Source organism: Sapajus apella, unplaced genomic scaffold, assembly GCF_009761245.1.
Source record: "Sapajus apella isolate SASKATOON/1434 unplaced genomic scaffold, GSC_monkey_1.0 scaffold15, whole genome shotgun sequence".
NCBI lineage: Eukaryota > Metazoa > Chordata > Mammalia > Primates > Cebidae > Sapajus > Sapajus apella.
The window spans coordinates 18445370-18467716 of record NW_022436955.1 but is presented as its reverse complement, the minus strand read 5'-3'; the positions used below and the strand labels follow the sequence as shown (position 1 = coordinate 18467716).

General features: G+C 49.3%; 2 protein-coding genes across 5 annotated transcripts in view; one reads left to right on the top strand and one right to left on the bottom strand.

Moving 5' to 3' along the window:
- The first annotated feature begins 11282 nt into the window (after positions 1-11282).
- LDHD (lactate dehydrogenase D) lies at positions 11283-15926 on the top strand. 2 transcript variants are annotated; one of them, XM_032284453.1, is made up of 12 exons: positions 11286-11330; positions 11377-11482; positions 12439-12551; positions 12748-12889; positions 13123-13264; positions 13405-13564; positions 13906-14105; positions 14201-14329; positions 14406-14533; positions 15137-15227; positions 15348-15459; positions 15540-15926. In XM_032284453.1, exons 2-12 carry the CDS (start codon positions 11411-11413, stop codon positions 15703-15705), a joined length of 1455 nt encoding a protein of 484 aa, XP_032140344.1. In that variant the 5' UTR covers positions 11286-11330; positions 11377-11410; the 3' UTR covers positions 15706-15926. The 2 variants fall into 2 exon arrangements, with proteins under 2 accessions (XP_032140345.1, XP_032140344.1); XM_032284454.1 differs by lacking the exons at positions 12439-12551; positions 12748-12889 and having other exon boundaries at positions 11283-11330.
- A 1471-nt stretch (positions 15927-17397) lies between these two features.
- The window catches only part of ZNRF1 (zinc and ring finger 1), a 123744-nt gene continuing 118794 nt past the window's right edge, over positions 17398-22347 (bottom strand). The window contains exons 4-5 of one of the 3 annotated variants that reach the window (XM_032284457.1): positions 21530-21619; positions 17398-18695 (exon numbers count right to left, since the gene is read on the bottom strand). In XM_032284457.1, coding sequence (XP_032140348.1) covers positions 21562-21619 — 58 coding nt within the window. In that variant the 3' untranslated portion in view covers positions 17398-18695; positions 21530-21561. Of the gene's footprint in view, positions 18696-19397; positions 20686-21529; positions 21620-22347 lie in introns of those variants that run through there. The other 2 variants (XM_032284456.1, XM_032284455.1) reach the window with 2 other exon arrangements.

Sequence of the window (22347 nt, the reverse complement as noted above, 5' to 3'; positions counted from 1 at the left end):
CATAGCAAAACCCCATCTCTACTAAAAATACAAAAATTAGCCAGTCATGGTGGCATGTGCTTATAGTCCCAACTACCCAGGAGTCTGAGGCAGGAGAATCACTTGAACTTGGGAGGCAGAGGTTGTGGTGAGCCGAGATTACACCACTGCACTCCAGCCTGGGCAACAGAGTGAGATTCTGTGTCAAAAAAAAAAAAAAAAAAAAAAAAAGAATTTTTTCCAGCAAATGTGTGCGTGTGTATGTGTGTGTGTGTATGTATTCTTTTCTTAGAGTCTCCCTGTCGCCCAGACTGTAGTGCAGTGGCACGATCTTGGCTCACTGCAACCTCCACTTCCTGGGTACAGGCGAGTCTCCTGCCTCAGCCTCCTGAGTACCTGGGACTACAGTCATGTACCACCATGCCCAGCTAATTTTTGCATTTTTCAGCAGGGATGGGGTTTCACATGTTGGCCAGTGATCCACCTGCCTCGGCCTCCCAAAGTGCTAGGATTACAGGCATGAGCCACTGCACTTGGCCCAAATATATTTTCATTGGAGAATACCCAAATAATAAAGTATCAATTATTTAATTTTAGATTCTAAACTACAATGACTTTGTCTACAAGTATTTACCCTCTTACATTTACTTATTATATTTTTATCATTTACCTAGATTATTTATTAAAACTGTGATTGTCATTATTTAAAATTATGGAACTGCCACTGCAGAATTATAACTGAGACGGTGAAAAAGATTGGAACTAACTGACTCCATCCTGCTTCTAACCTCCAAGCTGTCCTTGTTCATTCCTGGGCGTAGGCCGAACTAACTTTGGGACGAACTTATAGTTTGGCTTTGAAACAAAGATGATGATAACAGTCCTTTTCCAAAACTAACCCTATTGCCTGTAAACTAGACTGCCTAAAGCCGCACGATGAGAAGTTATGGTAATCTTAGTAAATTTAAGTTGTAGCTATTTTTATTAAACCAATATTAATGTCATATTTATTAAAGACTACACAAGCAAAGATCATTCTGTTTTGATCTGGGTTTACAGTCTTGTAACCCCTATGATGAATTTTGACAACTTATAGTATTTTGCAGGGATAAGTATGAAATTGCTTGACTAATAAATGTAAACAAAAATGTATACTGGCAATTCTTAAGACATTTCTAATATTATTTTACCAATAAATTTAAGGCTAGCTTATTTATTAACAATTTTACTTAAGTTACATAAACTTGAAAAACATTTGACTAGCCTTTTTTTTTCCTGATAAAGTATTTCATTAAAGCCGTTTTATTTTCTTAAGCCAGTTAATTAGAGCTCTTTCATATATTTTCACTAGTGAAGCATTGTATACACAACACATAAATACATAGATGTATTAGGCCTGCTGAGAGAAGTACATCTTACAGATTTACTCAGATTATTGATAACCTGTTTCATAACCCTAGGCAGTTGTGAGCTAAATAGCCTTAAGTTTGCATATTAAAGGAAACAACTCAGGTGAAAATCAAATAGCAAAATTTACATCATAAGGTACAGAGAGAAAAAGTGTGGCGGCACTAGAGGGAGATTAAAGATGGATGCCAAATCAAACATAAAATTACAAAAATCTATCATAAGATTGTATAAGGAGCCTTTTTTATTTAGATAAGAACTACCTATCTTTTAACTGGATCTCTTAGCTCTGGGCAGAGCCTTCACTAAATCCTGGGTCTCCAAGAATGGAGAATTATTATGAGGTTAGATCACATGATGTTTTTACATGCACTTATAAAAAACCTTTTTTTAAACAAAGGCATTTCTAAGTGTCTAAACCATAGTCTTCCTTAAAAACCCAAAGGTAACCTCTCTTAAAATAACTATTTTGGTCAAAAACAACAACAACAAAAACAGGTAACATGATACAAAAGTAAGCCCTTAAGAGATGAGACGAACTTGTCTGTTTACACTCTTGGGATTCCATAAGGAAAAAAAAGGTTTCTCCCCAAAAGGGAGTCTGGCGCCTTCTCCATTTTCTTTAAGGAACTCTAAGCTATTATAAACTATTTTAGGTCCCTCATGCCACAGAGGGTACAAAAGAAAACAGAGCCAGCAGAAGTAAATGAAGAAAACAGAATTCAGTCAGCTGAGAAGAAAAAAACTTTTAATCAACAAAAGACAAGATCCTTGGAGAAAAACAAAAACATGAAGGCCTTTTAAATATAAACACATACAAACGCACACACACACACACACACACACACAAACCTTGGATGTTAGCTTTTAATTAAGCTGACTTTTAATCACTGAGCTCCTTTAAAAAAATCTTTTAAAATCTCATTACTGTATTTCAGCTAGGACAAACTGTGGCTATTTCAGAAGTACAGCTATTGCTCTTTCAGTTTGGCCTGGCTAGCAAAACAGTGGCCTCGTTATGTAAGTAAAGCCTCTTAGTAGTAAAAATACCTTTCCTCTTTTTTAAACTTTTTGGCCATTTTTCACCCCCAATCACATAATCTCGTGTGTGTGTGTGTGTGTGTGTGTGTGTATGAATTTAGCCACTTCAGAGGCCTTGTTCTCCATAATTTGGAATTTCCTTTGGATTTGATCAAGTCGATTGTTACGAATCAACTTGATTCCTAACATTCCTATTATAAACTATTTTAGGTCCCTCTTGCACCCTCTGCGGCATGAGGAACCTAAAATAGTTTATAACAGCTTGGGGTTCATTAAAGAAAACGGAGAAGGCACCAGGCTCCCTTTTGGGAGAAACCTGTTTTTCCTTCTGGAATCCCGAGTGTAAACAAGCAAGTTCTCATCTCTTCACCCCAATCACATCATTGTGTGTGTGTGTGTGTGTGTGTGTGTGTTTGTGTGTGTATGTGTGAATTTAGCCACTTCAGAGGCCTCGTTCCCCGTAATTTGGAACTTCCTTTGGATTTGATGAAGTTGTTAGGAATAATGAGTTCCTCTCCAAAAGGTTTAATTGTGTAATGTTCTTATCCTTTGTTCAAAAGCCTAACCTCCTTTACTCTCGTTTCCAGCCTGCAAACCACCCTCCCACTCTAGTTGTGCCCTGACACGCCCAGACATGTCCAGACGTGCCTTGTGGTATAATGGACAAACCACTGTCATCCCCTCCTTCCCTTACAAATCGTGTGCTTACCATATTTAGAAAAGTTTAAGTCTTAGCCAACTGGGACCAGCTTAGTTTGTGAGGTCCAACCCTAGCCAGCAGGGGAAGGACACAGGGACAGGAACTGCCTTAGGGATAAAAATCCCTTCTCTCCTTTGTTCAGCGTGCTGTTGCCATCGTGACTGATGCAGGCAGCAACCTCCTGCAGAAGTAAATTGCCTTGCTGAGAAAACTTTTTGCCTGAGTGCTAGTTCTCCTTTGTGGCACTAAGCATTTGTTTCCAACAATCTGAGGTCCCGTCAGGGATCCCATTCTCCTCCAGGGAAGGGCCTCTAATCATCTCTCATGAGGAGATGCGTCCCATTGCCTTGTGGTGGCCTCAGGGGTAAGGGATCAAGACTCACCTAGTGTGACAAATAAACCTGGACTCTCAGCAATGCAGGAAGAAAAGGCCTACAAATAGATACCATGACAACTAGGTAACTCTGTACACAGATCAGATAAGAAAAGCCGCAGAGGTGGCGAAGTATTTCTTGTTCTGGACCAAGGTAAGAAAAGCGGTGAAGTATTTCCTTAGTTGTCAGGTCCAAGGTAAGAAAAGCCACCCGAGTGTGGCAAAGTATTTCTTGGACCAGACCAAGGTAAGAAAAGCCATGCAGGTGGTGAAGTATTCTTTGGTCAGGACATACCAAAGCAAGAAAAGCTGCAGGGGCAGTAAAGTATTCCTTGGTCAGGACATCTGGAGGTTGAGTGTGTGTGAAGGAGATGCACAACTGAGTGTGAAGCAAGTGCAGTCAGATCTGCAGTTCCGTGGTCACCTCATATGGCTTATGGTGGATTCCTGCCATGGGGCTTTTACAGGCACACTGATGCTAAGAGGGACCTGAAATATTCCCCTCAGGGAAGTGGCCAGAGAAGGATGAAGCAAAAGGAGGAAAGGCAAGAAATCTCCAGTAAGGGAAGTTGAGCCCCTATCGAAGGGAAGGCAAGGCCTGGCATGGTGGATTACATCTGTAATCCCAGCATTTTGGGAGGCCAAGGCAGACAAATCATGAGCTCAAGAGATTGAGACCATCCTGGACAACGTGGTGAAACGTGGCTCTACTAAAAATACAAAAATTAGCTGCGGATGGTGGTGTGTGCCTGTAGTCCCAGCTACTTGGGAGGTTGAGGCAGGAAAAATGCTTGAATGCAGGAGGCAGAGGTTGCAGTGAGCCAAGATCAGGCCACTGCACTCCAGCCTGGAGACAGAGCAAGACTCCATCTCAAAAAAAGAAAAAAGAAAAAAAAGAAGGGAAGGCAAGAAATCTAATATGAGGGATTGAGCCTCACACCAAACCTCCAGGGTGGGAAACACCCCAAGTAAGATGGGAAATAAAAGGGATAAAGCTAGAAATGGTAATAACATTTCCTCTGATAGTCCCTTAGGTCTCATGTTAAAATATTGGAGGCATAATAAAAGGACTAAACATAAGAAAAAACAACAAATAATAAAATATTACTTTTATTTGGGCCAACGAACCTATCCTCAAACCCTCTGTTTTCTGACCAAAGTTTAGGTCTAGAGGATTGGATTTGTCAAATTTTAATAGCATATGTCAGTAACAAAAATCCTGTCTCCCAGGAAGAAATAGACTATGCCCTGTGTTGGCCACAAGGGCCTGTCCTCCTCTATCCTCTAAAGCTTCAGGAGACAAACCAGGAACTACTTCCCCTCAGGCATTTGAGATCACTAACCCCAAAAAGTCCACCAACATGTAGGACTCTTTAGACCACCTTCCACAGCCAAATGTCTCTAACCTCCCTCCCGCTCAAGCAAGTGCCCTCGCCCCTAGCCCTTCCCCTGCTCGTGTTGTTCCTGCCCCCCTTATAATCCTGACTCTCACGTCTGTCCCCAACCCAAATGCCTTCCCCCAGGAAGACTTCAACGTGAGACAGAACAATGTAAAAAAGATATTCAAAATTTTCCTTTCCCTGATACCACCAAAGAATCTGCTCCAACCCTCTTTTCCTTAAGGGAAGTGCCTCTAGGAGGACGGGGTGTTGGCTTTGTAGGCACCCCCTTAACCAGCTCAGAAGTCCGAAGCTTAAAAAGAGAGCTCAAAACCACTCTTAAATGATCCCTATGGAGTAGCAAATCAAATCAACCAATTCTGGGGCCACAGCTGTACGCTTGGGATGAATTAATGTCTATTTTAGGTATTCTCTTCTCAAGAGAGGAGAGAACTATAATGGGAACATCCTCCTAATCAAAATATGCCTGCAGCAGAGCAAAAATTCCCAGCCCAGGACCCTCAATGGGAGCCCACCAAGAAAACATAAAAAACCTCAGGGATATGATAATTAAAGGAATTCGGGAATCAGTACCTTGAACCCAAAATATTTCCCAAGCATTTAATGTAAAACAAGGGAAAGATAGAGGGTCCATGGAATTCTTAAATCAAACTTAAAAAAATATATATATAAGTCAGCCATTACTAAGTTATTGTTAATTCTCAAAGCAGGAACTAATTTATTAGGAAGGGACTTTATGTTAAGGTTAGGCATAGGCCCATATGTTGGACAGGAAAAACTCCTTACTTCCTTAAATCTGCTCCTTATAAAATGATCTACGGGCTGCGTTATCTAAATTCCACGGCTAACCTCTCTACATTTGTAATAAAACATCAGTTCCTCGAAAACTATATATTAGGTTTATTGCCACCTTTTTTTCCCTCAGGACTTAAGGTCTTCTAGCACAAATGCCACCCCTTGAATTTCCAGTCCACCACGACCAGCCCAGAGACCACATACTCGTCAGAAGCTGGAAAGAGGGAAAGCTCGAATCTATCTGGGAAGGACTTTATCTAGGACTCCTAACAACTGAAATGGCTTTGTGGACTGCTGACAAAGGATTGACTCATCATACCTGAGTCAAAAAGGCATCGCCCTCTCCAGAATCATGGACCACCATTCCGGAGCCCACCCCAACCAGACTAATGTTGAAAAGAAAGGTTTAATTTGTCTCTTCCTCCTTTTCTTCCTCTCCCCAGCTACCCTCACATCTTATCAATGTAACTAGGTCTAATTCTCCTCAAACCATTACCTTTGATGCTTGTCATGTGCCCTGTGGAGATCTCCAAAGCCAAAAAAAGTTAGCCTCTTCAGAAAAGTACCTTTGGCTTCCAGGATAAATAACTGCCTATAAAAGTGACTCTTTCACCAGAAGGGCACAGGGCAGTCAGTGGAGGTTCTGTTACGGTTGGGGAGATGTGGTCTGGAACACCGAGTGTCAAGGCTAGACCTCCCTAGGAGGAGGTTGAGTTAAACTAAAACCCTACATCCACTTTAGGAACTCCCTCTAATTGTCAGCTCCAACAATGTAACCCTGTGCAAATCTCCACCACTGTCCCCACCTCTACTGACACTAACCCCACTTTAGGTGGCCTCTGATGCTCCTAGAACAGACCCTATAGGATCCTTTAAGATGCGCTTCATTGCTCCTTCACCCGCTTCCCTTCCTCCTCCTTCTAAACCTTCTTCCAATCAAACAGTGACTCTTTTCATACCCAATGACGAAACTGTTATAGACATCATGGAAGTTAAAGATTTAAAACAAACTTTAGCGATTGAAATGGGATACCAAGATGCGAATGCCTGGCTGGAATGGAGTAAATATTCTGTTAATACGTTAAACAAAAGTGACTGTTATACTCGTGCGGCAGGCCAGAGGCCCACATAGTCCCCTTCCCACTTGGATAGTCTTCTGACTGACTAGGCATGAGCTGCATGGTAGGTCTCTTTCAAATCCCCACAGCTGGGGCAATGAGGCATGCAAGAATCTCTCACTGCTATTTCCTGAAGTTAAAGGCTCTGCAGGTCAGCCCCCAAGGGTCATCTGGCCTCTAGCCCCCACTGCTAATTTTACCTCATGTCTCTCATGGGGCGGGGGGGCGGGAATTAACATCTCTCAGAGACCTAAAAGAAGGCAGTGAAACCAAGCCTTTCCAAGAAACCAAGCCTTTCCAAGAGCTTACCACTCAAGTTGCACTTGTTCATTCCCGAGCAGATGTATAGTGGTATTGCGGTGGACTACTATGAGGTACTCTGCCAAGTAGCTGGAGCGGCACTTGCTTCTGGTCCAATTGGCCATCCCTTTCACCCTGGCATTCTGTCAACATAACCGGAAAAGGAATCAAATACGAAGAATTGCCCCTCATGAGTCATTTGAGGCTCACATTTATATAGATGCTATTGGGGTCCCATGAGGGGTACCAGATGAATTTAAAGCTCAAAATCAAATAGCTACAGGATTTGAATCTGCACTGTTTTGGTGGTCAACTATAAACAAAAATGTAGATTGGATAAACTACATCTACTACAATCAACAGCAATTTGTCAATTACATCAGAGATGCTATTAATAGGACAGCTGAACAATTAGGCCCCACCAGCCAAATGGCCTGGGAAAATAGAATAGCCCTTGACATGATGTTAGCAAAAAAAGGTGGAGTCTATGTCATGATTGGAATCCATTGCTGTACTTTTATCCCTAACGACAAAACCCCCAATGGAACAATTACAAAGGCCTTACAAGGCCTTACCTCCTTACCAAATGAGTTAGCCAAGAATTCTGGAATAAATGACCCCTTGCAAGTCTTATGGATAGGTGATTTGGTAAATGGAAGGGACTTATGCCTTCAATATTAAGCTCTCTTGGCAATTGTCATAAATGTACTCATTTTTGTAGGATGCTGCATCATACCCTGTATCTGGGGGTTAATGTCAAGACTTAAAGAAACAGCGCTCACAAAACCCTCCCTTACCCCTTCTCTTCCATACTCAGATAAGTTCTTATTCTTAAATGATCAAGAAGAGCAACAAAGCTAAATCATGCTACAAAAATATGAAGAGGAAGAATTATCAAAAGACACAGGGAAAATTGTTAGGAATAATGAATTGCTCTTCATAAGGTTTAATTGTGCAATGTTCTTATCCTATGTTCAAAAGCCCAGCTTCCTTGTACATTCTTGTCTCCAGCTTACAAAGCACCCTCCCACTCTAGTTATGCTCTGACATGCCCAGACATGTCCATCCATGCCTTGTACTATAACAGACAAACCACTCCCATCCCCTCCTTCCCTTACAAAGTGCACGCTTATCATATTCAGAAAATTTTAAGTCTTAGCCAACCAGGATCAGCTTAGATTGTATGGTGCAATCCTATCCAATAGGGGAAGGACAAAGGGACAGGAACTGTGTTAGGGATACAAACCCCTTCTCTCCTTTGTTTGGTGTGCTCTTGTGATTGTGACTGACGCAGGCAGCACCCTTCTGCAGAAAAGTTAATTGCCTTGCTGTGAAAACTTTTTGCCTGAGTGCTAGTTCTTTGTGGCACCAAGCATTTTTTTCCAATATTGATCAAACCCAATGGGAAAACGACTGAAACAACAACAAAAACAGAACAAATAACAACAACAAAACAGTTAAGCAGAACAAATAATCACATGATTTAATGATGACTGAGCTCTCTAGAGGTAAGGAGAAATTAAGACAAGCTTGTGGTTAATGTTAACTTAAGCCAAGACTACCCCAATTCAGCTACTTACCTAGGGATGGGTCTCAGGCTGAAGACTGCTCTCTTTACCATCCTAGAAGCAGGAAAAAACACCTCTCACCTTTCCCTGTTAGATGTGAGCTCAAACACCATAAAGGAGTTACCTCCCTTCCATCATCTTGGAAGCAGTAAAAACTTACTTTCCTTGTGTTAAAAGCAAGTAAAACTCCCCCACAAAAGGAGTTGTATAGCAAAATAAACTTTAGATCTTGAAATTTTGAGAGATCAGGGATTCTCTGGAGGGGGTACTTCCAGGCCTTAGCAAATTGTCCCACTGGTTTGAGCAATAAAGATAGCTTAAGCTGGTACCAGGCACCAACAGATTTGTCAAAGATCAGGGGCACCTCCACTCAGAATTCATCTGTGGTTACCAAAATATGAACCCTCAAAATCTGAGAAAGGTCTCAGTTAATTTAGAAAGTTTATTTTGACAATGTTGATGGCATGACACAGCCTCAGGAGGTCCCAAAGACATGTCCCCAAAGTGGTCAGAACACAGTTTAGTTTAATACATTTTAGGGAGACATGAGACCAGTCAACATAGGTAAGATGAACATTGGTTAGGTCTGGAAAGACGGAGAGAGGGCCTCCTGGTCATAGGTGGATAAGAGACAAGCAACAAGAGCGAAACTCCGTCTCAAAAAAAAAAAAACAAGAGACAAATAGTTGCATTCTTTTGAGTTTCTGATTAGCCTCTCCAAAGGAGGCAATCAGATATGCATTTATCTTGGGAATCAGAGGGGTGACTTTGAAAGAACAGGAGGCAGGTTTTCTGTAAGCAGTCCCCAGCTTGACTTTTCCCTTTAGCTTAGTGACTGGGGGGACTCAAGATATTTTTCTTTCAGACCTCCTCAGTATAATTCTTTCTTCTGATGAGGCAAGAATTGAGGTTGGTGCAGACCTGTACAGATTTGCCACCTCTAATGTGAGGACCATGATCTGTGACACAGTCCCTGGAGGTCCTGAGAACATGGACCCAAAGCAGTTTAGTTACAGATTGGTTTTATATGGTTTAGGGAGACATCAGACATTAATCAATGTGAGCAAGATATGCATTGTTCCTTCCAGTGGAGGGTGGAGCTTACAGGTCATAGGTGAATTCAAATATTTTTCTGATTGGCACTGTGCCTGGTGGCTCATACCTGTAATTCCAGCACTTTGGAAAGCCAACACGTGTAGATCGCTTGAGGTCAGGAGTTCGAGATCAGCCTGGACCAACATGGTGAAACCCTGTCTTTACTAAAGATACTAAAATTAGCTGGGTATGGTGGCCGGGTGCGGTGGCTCATGTGTGTAATCCCAGCACTTTGGGAGGCTGAGGCAGGTTAATCACGAGGTCAGGAGATTGAGATCATGGTGGCCAACATGGTGAAACCTCATCTCTAATAAAAATACAAAAAAATTAGCTGAGTATGGTGATGCATGCCTGTAGTCCCAGCTACTTGGGAGGCTGAGACAGGAGAATTGCTGGAACCCAGGAGGTGGAGATTGCAGTGAGCCGAGATAGTGCCACTGCACTACAGCCTGGGTGACAGTGTGAGACTCCGTCTCAAAAAAAAAAAAAAAGAAAATTAGCTGGGTATGGTAGCACACCTGTAATTCCAGCTACTCAGGAGGCTAAGGCATGAGAACAGCTTGAACAGGGAGATGGAGGCTGTAGTGAGCAGAGGTCAGGCACTGCCTGGGCAACAGAGCAAGAATCTGTTTAGAAAAAAATTTTTTTTTTTTTCTGATTTTCAGTTGGTTAAAAGAATTAAGTTATTATCCAAAGACTTGGAATTTTAGTGTATAACAAAAATTTTTTTAAATTAAAAATTAAAAGACAACATGGAATCAATAGAAGTGTCTGGGTTAAGGTTCTTACTATATAAAATAGATGGTAAATGTCTCTTATAAGGCCTTAAAACGTTCCAGACTTAGTTAAATCTCCCCTAGACTGAGATAAAGCCTGGAAAGGGGAGGGGATTCTCTACAGATTCTAGATTTCCCCCACAAGAGACAGCTTTTCAGGGCCATTTAAAAAATGTCAAAGGAATATATTTTGGGGGTAAAATACATCGATTTCTTTCAGGGCCAGCTATCTGATGTGTCATGCTAGGGTCAGGTTGGAATTTGGTATCACTGCTACAAAGAGTCTGTTTTATGTCTTAAGATCAGAATGTTTTAAGATCTCTGTTTTAATGTTTTAATGCTGGTCTGTTGTGTCTGGGTTCCAAAGGGAGGAGGGGATAATGAGGCATGTCCTAAACCCCTTCCCATCACAGCCTGAGTTAATTTTTCAGGTTTACTTTGGAATGCCCTTGGTTAAGAGGAAGGTCCATTCAGTTGGCTGGGAGGCTTAGAATTTTATTTTTGCTGGGATTGAGAAATGCATAATGAAAAATAAATAAATAAAATAGAAAAAAAATAGAATTTTACTTTTGCCTGACAGTTTCCCAAAATGTCCAGTGAGCCTCACCTCTCCTTTAGAAGTATCACCTCTGTGCCCACAAAAATCCCTGCAAAGCCTGCAGGGGCCACCTTAAAGCCTGTGCCACCTTAAGCAGGCCCCACCCCTGGCCCAGCTAATGGGCTGGCTGCGGCAGCTGCCGCCACAGTGGCTGACTGGTTGGTCACCCTGCCCACCCGACCCAGTGCTCATACCCTTTGGCCAGTGCTCACACCTTCTGGCAGGTCCCAGTGCTCACACCCTCTGACTGGTGACTGGCTATGGCCCAATTGCTCAGGGCTTCGACCTGGGGGCTGTTCCCCTGGAGGAGCTACTGCTCCCAGAAGGCAAAGGTAGGGGGAGAGAAGAGAAGTGCCCTGGAGGGACGGGGTGGGGAGAGGGGAGCAAGGAGTCTGATCCCAAGTTTCCCAGGCTCTGTGACGCCCCAGCACCAAGTGACCTGACCTTGGGCAAAAGGGCACTGGGCTGACCCTGTGGCAAATGGGGGTGTAGGGTGAGCTGAGGCCCCACTGCTACCATGAGTGGGGCTGGGGAGTCAAATGGGTGCTCCTGGGTGGCTGTGGAGTAAAGCAAACCTGTGGAAGAACACCCTGAAGGAGAGGACCTGGGTTCCAGGCTGGGCCCTGTCCTTAATTTGGCCTCCATTTCTCATCTGCAAAATGGGAAGAAACCCCCTGAAGGGCTCCAGAAGCCCCCAGCCAAGGCAGAGTGGGGAGGGGACAGTGAAAGCTTTTCCTCCCTGCCATTCCCTTATCAAGCTCTGAGTCCCTTGTGGCTAGGGCAGTGCTTAGTTGGCCCTGGGGAAAGAAAGAATCGAGGGACCTTTCCAGTCCACTCAGGCAGGGCTGGCTGTTGAAGGAACCCGGTCGATAGCCTATTTTGCAGAGTGAATTCTGGTTTTTATTTTTATTTGTCCGGCTGGGCACTGTGGCTCACGCCTGTAACCCCAGGACTTTGGGAGGCCAAGGCAGGTGGATCGCTTGATCCCAGGAGTTAGAAACCATCCTGGGCAACATAGACACTGTTTTTATTTAAAAAAAATTTTTTTTTTTTTTTTTTTAAATTCTGGTGGTGTTTCTTCTGAGGGGAAACTTTGACCCCCCAATGGTTCTGTTTGGAAAAGGGGCATTTCTGGATAGTGGGTTTGTTTAAAACCTGGCAAGGATGGTGTCGGTGAGGGGTGGGAAGGGAGGCCCACCAGTCCCCAGCCCTTCCCTCTGACACTGGGTTAGGGCTGTGGCCCTAGGTGTTTTTCGGGGGACCCTGGCAGTGTGTTTCTCCCCTACAGGGTGAGCTCTGCAGGGACTTCGTGGAGGCTCTGAAAGCCGTGGTGGGAGGCTCCCACGTGTCCACTGCCACTGCGGTCCGAGAGCTGCACGGGCGCGATGAGTCAGTGCACAGGTGTGGGGGAGCACACACGCGGGCCCCCTCCCCTGTCGTCCGGATTCAACCGCAGCTGGGAGCGAGGGCCCTGGGTTGCCTTCCTCCTCAGTCACCTGTTTTGGGGTGCTCTGGCGTGTTCTCTGCCCCTTGCTCACTGTAGCCTCGGGACCAGAGGGCGCCACGCCCCCCTAAATGGCTGAGGGTCTGGTTCTAGGTGCCAACCTCCGGATGCTGTAGTGTGGCCCCAGAACGTGGAGCAGGTCAGCCGAGTGGCAGCCCTGTGCTACAGCCAAGGTGTGCCCATCATCCCATTCGGCACCGGCACCGGGCTGGAGGGTGGCGTCTGCGCTGTGCAGGTACAGTGGGTGGGGCTCCCCTGCCCGCCCCGGGGCTGGTCCCACCACACCTTGGCACACCTGTGGCTGCCTCCCCCACCACACGTGGCTCCTTGGGTCCGCTCCCGCCCTCGGGCTGCCTGCCTCTGGGGTTCTGGTCTGGCTGCTGGGGGTCACCCGCGGGGTGTGGCCCGGGGGCCGTGGCCAGGTCAGAGACCCAGGTCCGCAGTCGTCTTAGCACCCGTCCCCACTAGGGCGGCGTCTGCGTTAACCTGATGCAGATGGACCAGATCCTGGAGCTGAACCTGGAGGACTTCTCTGTGGTGGTGGAGCCCGGCGTCACCCGCAAAGCCCTTAACACCCACCTGCGGGACAGCGGCCTCTGGTTTCCCGTGGGTAGGACTCGCGGACCTTGGGGCCCTGAGGACACCTTGGAAGCAGGGCTGCGTCTGGGGTTCAGGGGACCTTCCTCCTCCAGCCCGAGGGAAAGGGCCTCCAGTCCCTGAGGCTGCCTTCTCCTGCACGCCGCTCTCCAGACCCAGGCGCCGACGCCTCTCTCTGCGGCATGGCGGCCACCGCGGCTTCGGGCACCAACGCGGTCCGCTACGGCACCATGCGGGAAAACGTGCTCAACCTGGAGGTGGTGCTGCCGGACGGGCGGCTGCTGCACACGGCGGGCCCAGGCCGGCACTTCCGGTGAGCGCCCTCTGCCGGGGCCCTGGGCACTGCTGCGGGGCTGCCCTGCAGAGGCCGGGCTGTGAAAGGCGCCTCCTGCGGGCCACCTGGTTTGGCGGGCAGGGCTTCCACAGGCTCTGAAGCCCGGTCACCTGGGCCAAAGTGGGTGGGACATGGGTTTGCTCTCCCTGCGTGAGGCTGGTTTGTGGGGCAGAAAGCACTGGGCCAGGGAATCTGGGCCCGAGGGAGGCCAGCCCAGATCTCATTGCCTGGGGTCGGTGTCCTGGGCTCCAGCCTGGGCTCTGATCAGAAATCCCTCATCACTTGGCCTAGCACTCACCTTGTGTGTCCCTGGGACCTAGGAAGAGTGCAGCCGGCTACAATCTCACGGGGCTCTTCGTGGGTTCGGAGGGGACGCTGGGCCTCATCACAGCCACCACCCTGCGCCTGCACCCTGCCCCTGAGGCCACGGTGGCTGCCACGTGTGCGTTCCCCAGTGTCCAGGCTGCTGTGGACAGCACTGTACACATCCTCCAGGCGGCAGTGCCCGTGGCCCGCATTGGTGAGCTGAGGACTGGGGCAGTCAGGGTGGGCTCCATGGAAGAGGCCCCCTGGGAGGGCCAGGCCTCACCTGGCCTGCCCTCTCCCTGGATCCAGAGTTCCTGGATGAAGTCATGATGGATGCCTGCAACAGGTACAGCAAGCTGAATTGCTCAGTGGCGCCCACACTCTTCCTGGAGTTCCATGGCTCCCAGCAGGCACTGGAGGAGCAGCTGCAGCGCACAGGTATGCTGGGGTAGAGTGGGGCAGTAGGGTGGGCGGCCGCTACGGCCCTGTGTCAGCCCTCCTCCCCCAACTGCAGAGGAGATAGTCCAGCAGAACGGAGCCTCTGACTTCTCCTGGGCCAAGGAGGCCGAGGAGCGGAGCCAGCTTTGGGCAGCACGGCATAATGCCTGGTATGCAGCCCTGGCCCTGCGGCCAGGCTGCAAGGTAAGCTGGGGCTGGGCTGCAGCTGGGGCCCACAAACCTTTCCTCAACCCACCACCTTGGTGCACAGAGCAGCAGGCTGAGCCCCCACAAGGGGGCTGGGCCTGGCTGAGCAAGTGCTAGAACCGGGGGCTGCAGAACACCCCACCCAGATGTTCAGATACCATCTACAGGGAAAGAACAGTTGTCTGCTAAGCCCTCAGAAGCCCTTTCTGTGAGCCAGGTTGTGGGAATGAGAATGCTCTTGGGAGTTGTAAACAGGGATGGCTTCCTGGAGGAAGAGATGAAACAGAGGAGGATGTCAGCCTAACTTGGGGAAGGGAAGTCTGGGCTCCAAGCAGCTAAGTAGCCTGGGGGTCGGGGTAGTAGCCACGGGGGAGTGTGGACAGCCTCTGCAGGGAGGTGTGGCAAGCACACCTGGGTCAGTGGTCTCCTTCGTTGTGTTGGGGGGAGGTGAGGGCTGAGGCCTAGAGAAGAGCAGGACATTTCCTTGTGTGAGGCCAGGAGCTGAGGCCCAGTGTCCCGAGACCCATCCTCAGCCTTGACCACGGTGACCCTCTACCCCCAGGCAGACAGGGGTGACTCACAGGCCTCCCCTTTGACCAGGGCTACTCCACGGACGTGTGTGTGCCCATCTCCCGGCTGCCGGAGATCGTGGTGCAGACCAAGGAGGATCTGAATGCCTCGGGACTCAAAGGTTCTGTCCACCCTGCTGCTGGGGAGAGGTGGGAAGGTGTTGGGGCTGACCAGAGCCTGGGCCAGCAGGAGGCAGAAGGGGGGCTGGGATGGAGAATAGCTCTGTCCTCTGGGCCCCCAGGAAGCATTGTTGGACATGTGGGTGACGGCAACTTCCACTGCATCCTGCTGGTTAACCCTGATGACGCCGAGGAACTGGGCAGGGTCAAGGCTTTTGCAGAACAGCTGGGCAGGTAGGAGAAAAGCCAGGGATGAGGAGAGATGAGGGCAGCCGAAAGGCAACCCACTGAGGATGTCTCCTCCCTGCCCTCAGGCGGGCACTGGCCCTCCATGGAACGTGCACGGGAGAGCATGGCATCGGGCTGGGCAAGCGACAGCTGCTACAGGAGGAGGTGGGCGCCGTGGGTGTGGAGACTATGCGGCAGCTCAAGGCAGTGCTGGATCCCCGAGGCCTCATGAACCCGGGCAAAGTGCTGTGAGCAGCTCTGAGCACTTAGCCCATGGGTTCCCAGACTACGGAGCCTCTGTTCTGGGACTTTTCTTCATGCTACAGCCCCTGCTAGGGATAGACAGTAGCTGATGCTGTCATCCTGCCAGCGAGCCCAGAGAAGCCTGGGCACCGGGTTAATCCCCAGACTTCTGGCTGGCCCCAGGAGCCCTTGGCTCAGTAAATGACCCAGGGTGGTTCCCGGCAAAGCTGCTTCCTCTCTTTATACGCATCCTGTCCTGGATGGAAGAGATGGTCTGTGTCCACTCAAGACTGACGACCTCTTCCCCGAAGCCTCCCACTGCGGGGGACCCTTCCCCTTTCTTTTTTTTTTAGACGGAGTTTCGCTCTTGTTGCCCAGGCTGGAGTGCAATGGCGCGATCTTGGCTCACTGCAACCTCCGCCTCCTGGGTTCAGGCAATTCTCCTGCCTCAGCCTCCTGTCCTTCCCCTTTCATGTAGTGACAGAACACTCCTTTCCTGGTATGGGAAGCGACCTCCCATACCATGCTGATAGTTCTTGTTGGCGCCTCCTCAAATAAATCTGAAATCAACCTGAAACCCACCTGCAACTAAGGGTCTCTGTCCTTTGGCCAGTGACCTCTTTGTTTTGGATCTGTTCTCTGACGTCTTGTAGCCTGGGGAGGGGGTGGTATTCAGGCTTCGGAAGATGTGGCAAGCACACCTGGGCCAGAGATCTCCTGCAGGAACAGAACCCAGGTCCCTGTCCCGGTTATTCCACCTCAGACCTGAGGACCTGCCCATGGCAGATGTCACTTAGGATGGGGTCCCCAACTGGGCCTCTGAACACAGATTGTGTTCCTCAGCAGCTGCTACTGTCTTTAGAAACAGAGGTGAAACTTTTTGCACCCCCTCTCCTTGGGGTGATGCATCATACTACCAGCTGTTTTGCCCTGAAGGTCTGTCCACCCTGGCTAGGGCCTGTCCCTGTCTTGGGCTGGAGCCCGTCTCGAGACCTTGGCAGTTGTTCCCCCTAAGCCCACTAGAGGGCACCTGACATCACAAAGCTCAGGTACCACCAGCATCTGCTCCAGACTCAGGAATCACTTCTGCTCAGGGCCTGCAGCTCTCAGCCCTGGGAAAACGTCCCAGGGTCAGGGAAGGCCTGGCAGCCTGGAAGCTGGGCTAAGTCCTCTACCCCACCGACAGGTCCCAGGAACCTGTAGTGCTGTCTCATCTTCCTTGCCCTTTCAGCCTTCGGTGTCCTTAGGAAACGGGCATGTCATACCCCATGGCCTCCCTGGCCTCCAACCTGCTCCTCCTACCATCAGCTGTTCAGTGCTCAGGCGGGCTGCTGGGCCTTGGGCAGAGGCAGCTGTGCTGAGACGCTTCAATCCAACTTCAGTTTTTGGAACCCCTCCTCCGAGCTAACACTGGGCTCCAGCAAACAGCAGTGACACCGACCTGAGTCTGGAGACTACTCCTCTGTGACGTTTCTGTCCCGCTCTGCCCTTGTGGGGAGTAGAGACTGTGCCAAGGGCTGATTGGTGACAAATCTCAGCCCTTTCCCCAAAACACCCCAGCACATGTGTGCTCATCACTGAGGCAGCCCTCTCGCCCCTCCCCTTCCAGCCAGCCAGCCAGCCACCCACTCTTGCAGGCGAAAATCCTGCAAGGGCCAGGCTCTCCCTCCAGTGCCTGGCAACTAGGAGGCGCTCAGCAAATGACCGTTTCCCCACAATCTTTTATTAAGAAAAATTCCAAACATACAGAAAAGTTGAAAGAACAAGTACACCGTTCACTGAAATACCAGCCACTGCAGATTCAACAATGAACATTTTGGCCTTATTTGCTTTGTGTATTTTGGGGGGAATCATTTGGAATTAAATTACATATTTTTTGAAGGCATTCACCTATATAATTCAGCATCTATCTCCTAAGAATGAGGACATTCTCCCATGAACCTCGGTACCATTAGATGGCTATTAGAGAATGGTTGTTCTTAGTGAGGGGCTCACATCCAGGAACCTCATAAAGTGTGCTAGGCCCTTAGCAGAGTGGGTAGAATCTGCTCCCCAGTTCCCTCACATTCTCTCCCATCCCAGAAAGGCAGAAAAGCGGCAACATGGGATTCTGGAGAGCTGTCGGGATGGAGTATGGCAAACACGAGCTCCACTTGGGAAGCCCCGACAGCCTCAATCCCACCCCCACACCAAGAGTGGGCAACCTGGGTCCAAATTCAGGATACTGCAGCCGACAGGGGGCTGCAGCGTGCCAGGTAGGAATGAAGTCGCTGGGGGTGGGGGTGAGCACCAGCCCCTAGAGCTTGGAATAGCACCCGGCGTGGGCTAAAGCCCTGCCCCACCCGAATCACAGCTGCTTGGCTCACCCATGGCACTGCCAAAACAGCGGACTCAAGCTGCCAAGGTGGGCACACGAAGCCTCCGTTTCCAGGTCCAGGGGTCAGGCAAGGAGATCTCCTTCAGGGCTGGGCCCTGCCTCGCCAGCTTTGCTGGTGGAATTAAATATAGCACAGGGAGACACAGTTGCCAGGCAGAAGCAGGAGGTGCTGTGAATAGAACAGTGCCCTTTGTGGTGACAAAGCTATGGGGAGCCTGCTGTGACTGCCAGGACCTGCAGGGCAACTCCCCCGACCCACAGTGGCCTCGGAGCTGCGTGGTTTTGTCCCTGCTTCACATGGGAAACATCTGAAGTTCAGAGGAAGCTGTTTCCCCACAATCACCCTGCCAGGCAGGAGAGCCTGAATGCAGTGTAGAGCCATGTTCCTGCCGCCAGCTCTCACAACAGCCCCAAGGTCTTCACCCCGGACAGGTCCGCGCTGAGGCCCAGGCTCCAAACCACCAAGTCTTCAGTGTTTCTCCGCTGGCCCTGCCTCATGTTTGCCCACTGGCCTGTTGTGAACGCCCTTGCAGAGTAGGTGCTTCTGGAAGCATCTGATGGAGGGTGACTGCAGAGCCAGGGGCTGTGGCAGCAGGGAGATGGTCCGGCACATCAAGAGGGCCTGAGAAGGGTCAGAGCAGAGAGGGTGTGTAGTCGTCTCCCTCCAGAGCTTTCCCTTGCTGGCTCTGCAGGAGGCTCTGGAATGCTGCTCCGGGAGCCCGCTGGGCACGGGGACACAGGCCAGGCCTGCACTGCTGCTCCCTGCCTGAAGCTGCCCGCCCAGCCCACAGTTTGCCAACTTCTGTGAGCCTGAGCGGCTGGTTCTGGTTCAGGGGCTCCAAGCTGGCGTAGCCCCAAACCAGGGCCTCTTCCTGGGCCTCAATGAAGCATGCCCGTGAGTCAGCACTGAGATGCAAACTGAGCAACAGGCAGGGCGAGTGGAACGTGGAATGGGGAGCAGAGGCTGGAAGGAGGGGGGCTGGGCCCACACCTGGAAGAACCCACATCCTTGCAGCTGCTGGTGGCTGCAACATCTTGGCCCCTGCAGATCTCTCCAGAGTTCCAGCACAATGACTCCACAGAGGAGGGCAGATTGGTTCCATGATGCTTAAGAGGTCAGGAAGCTTATAGGAGGTACACCTGACTTGCCACTCTCCCTCCACCCAGGCCTGACAGTCTGAGGACCAATTCACATACCTGGAGCCCCAAGTAGTAGCCTGAAGGAATGCTAAGGAGGTAGGTGAGGGAGTAGGGGCAGGCCCTTGCCCCCATTTCTTGATTGATTGTATAACAACACTTCATTAAAATAAAATCACACAGTGCATCTTTTATTAGACATTTTAATACCATATCAAAACACCTTGACTAATGAAGAAAGCTTTTCTCCCAAGCTTTGAACATTTTTTTAAACATTTTATGAATTTTTTTTTGTATTTTAATATATAAATACAGAAACCTATCTTGCATGGGCTGATGCCACGTGTGAACATCAATGGCTAAAATGTTCTCAAACATAGTGCCTGAAAACAGGGGTAGCTGTACATACTTCTTAGTAAGTCTTTTTTTTGTTTAAGTTTTCTGGAAAAAAAAAATCCACAAGGGCCTAAGAATAATGTTCAGGCATTTTTGCAGGACACTTGTGATTGTTAAATCCTCTGAACTGACCGGAACCAGGAGGAAAGAAGGGAAAAGAGATGGGATCAGTGGGAAGAAAAGTTCTCGATGGGTTGTTTTTTGGCAATGAAGTCAAGATATTAGGTTCTTAAGGGGAGAAAAGAGCAAAACCAAGCCAGAAAAGTAGAGAGAAAAAAACTAAACCCAAAGTAGAGAAGTTGGTGGTGGAGAGGGCCAGCTGGGGCAGGGGAGGAGACTGTGTGCTCGCCCACCGTCCGAAGGCTGGCGGCGAGGGCTTGGCTGTGTTCGTCTGTCACTGAGAGGGTTATGGCTGGGCAGCAAACAGCAAGCTGTAAACATCACGAGGGAAAACACCAGTCGACACTAGACTTTTTTTTATATAATTTTTTTTTTTTTGTAAACACTTTAAAGACAGACCCACAATGCCTTTCAAAGGTGAAAAAGAAAATGCCCTTTCCCTCCTGGGCTGAGGGGTGAGGGGAAGGATAGCAGTTGATTCATTCTTCTTTCAAACTTGTTCTCATCCAATTTGGTGTCCTCAGGGAGGAAGGGAGAACCATGATCTGGAAGTCAGTGCAGAAGGGGTGCCCTGTTCCCGCTGGTGTCCCAAGCTCAGCTCTGCCCCAGGGTTCGGTGAGCCTCCTCCTGGGAGCAGGGGCTGTCTGTCCCTGTGTGGACCGTAATAAGTAAGTCGTGCTCCGTCGGGCCGAGGGCTGGCAGCTGCATCCCAGGGCAGCTGCATCCCGAGAGGGCAGGCAGGGCTGGGGTGTCTGCACGGGACCCCCGAAGCCAAACAGCACGTGGGGAATTTGCAGCCATGCGCCTGGGCAGGTTCTACTCCCCTGCCTCTCTCCCCCTTGCTCTTTCTTCTCCCCTTGTCATCAGTTTTTGAGGTGAAGGTGAAAAGAGCAAATGTCCCTGATTTGTCTGATATCATCAGCTGTTCTGGGAGTTTACTTGGAATAAATAAAATAAACCTAACAAAAGAAAACAAAAACAAGAGAGAGAGAAACGGAGGGAGGAAGAAGAGCGGCCCCAAAACCTTTGGCTGTGAGATGAGTTGGGCTTTTGGTTTTTATGGGGGTTTTGTCTACTTTGTTTTTACCAGAAAAAGGAAAATGGCATCCCAGAACTTTGAAGGGACAGGTGAGATGGGGTCAGGGAGGATGGTCGGCAGCAAGCAGTGTACCCCTAGGGGAGACCTGGGGAGGCCAGACTCAGCGGTGAGCTACGGATGTGTGGAGTCAGCACCCACTACTGTGGGATGGAGGGGTCGAGTCTGCCCTGGAGGCCTCAGATTCATCTGGAAGCCACGCGGGAAGAACCAGCGGTAAAGTGAACGCTGACAAGCACTTTGCAGGGAACAATGCGCCGCCTCCATGGCTGTCTGTTTAGTAAGTGCAATGTCCTCACGGCAGCAGGGAGCAAGATTATCCCCATCAGACTCAGAGGTGAGCGAGGATGAGGCCAAGCCAGACACACACCCAGCGCTCAGGCTCCTTTTCCTGCTTGTGCACATTCCCAAAAAGAAAGATCTTCCTGAACTTTCTTTAGGAACGTAAACTGCACTGGTCTTTTCCTCAAGGAATCCTAACTCTTCTGAGCCTGTTCTTCATAACTGCCCACGTTGGTTTGTATCTCTTGTCCTTCCCAGAGAAAATCATTTCCAGACAACCACCTGCTAACTGACAAGGTGCTCCTTCCCTCTGCTCCTGCTTTCTTCTTGGTGGCATAAGGGCAGCTCCATTCCGCCACCTATGGGCCCCTAAAGTGACCTGACCCCAAGCCTTAAGGCCGAAGCACCCCTACCCATGGGCTCACCTTTGAGAGGAGTCAGCAAGCAAGCCCGCAGGTCAGTCCGCAGGGTGTTCCGGACACGATCTGTTCACTTCAAACCATGAGTCTATGCAGCTGTGGGGAGAGGCCGCAAGAGAAACTGCATTACCTGCTGCCCAGGTTGTTTTGAAGGGGCTCTTTCAAAGGGACAGCTTCCTGAGCAGGAGCTTCCTAAGTCTTTTCTGAAAGGACCCCAGGGAAACACAGTCATGTCTCCAGATATCCCTACTTTCTGAAGCAGGAAGAAGAGAGAACACCAAGACTGGTCTTGGCCCAGCCGGAGACAGCAGTGGTGGGTACAGGCTCAGGGGGATCTGGTACAGTAGGAAGGGGCAGGGCGACCTTGAGAAGGACCAAAGCTTTCTGTGCACAAAGCCCAGGAGGATGGCAGCAGCCACCGTGGAGAAGGTGAGAGCGGTGGACCCCGCAGGTCAGCTAGTCAGCTATCTCCAAGACTCCAAGGGCAAGGAAGTGGAAACAGTGGCATGGCAGGAAGGCCATGGCTATGGGTGCTAGGGTCCTGAAAGAGCCCCTTCCTGGGTCAAAAGAACAGCTGTGAGGCTCCCTCCCAGTGGGTGACCTCTTAGGAGAGCCCCCAGCTCTACCCCTCAGCCTAGATCAGCTGATCAAAAGCAGAATCTAGTCCTTCCTGCAAGAGGAGGGAGGGGAGCCAGACAGTGAAGCCCTGGTCTCCAGTGTTTACAGAAAAAGGCTCTCTGCATCAAAGAGGGAACAGAGTTTGCCCCAAGACAGCTTCCTGATTTGTAAACCAACATCTGGGCATTTTCAAAGACAGGAACCAG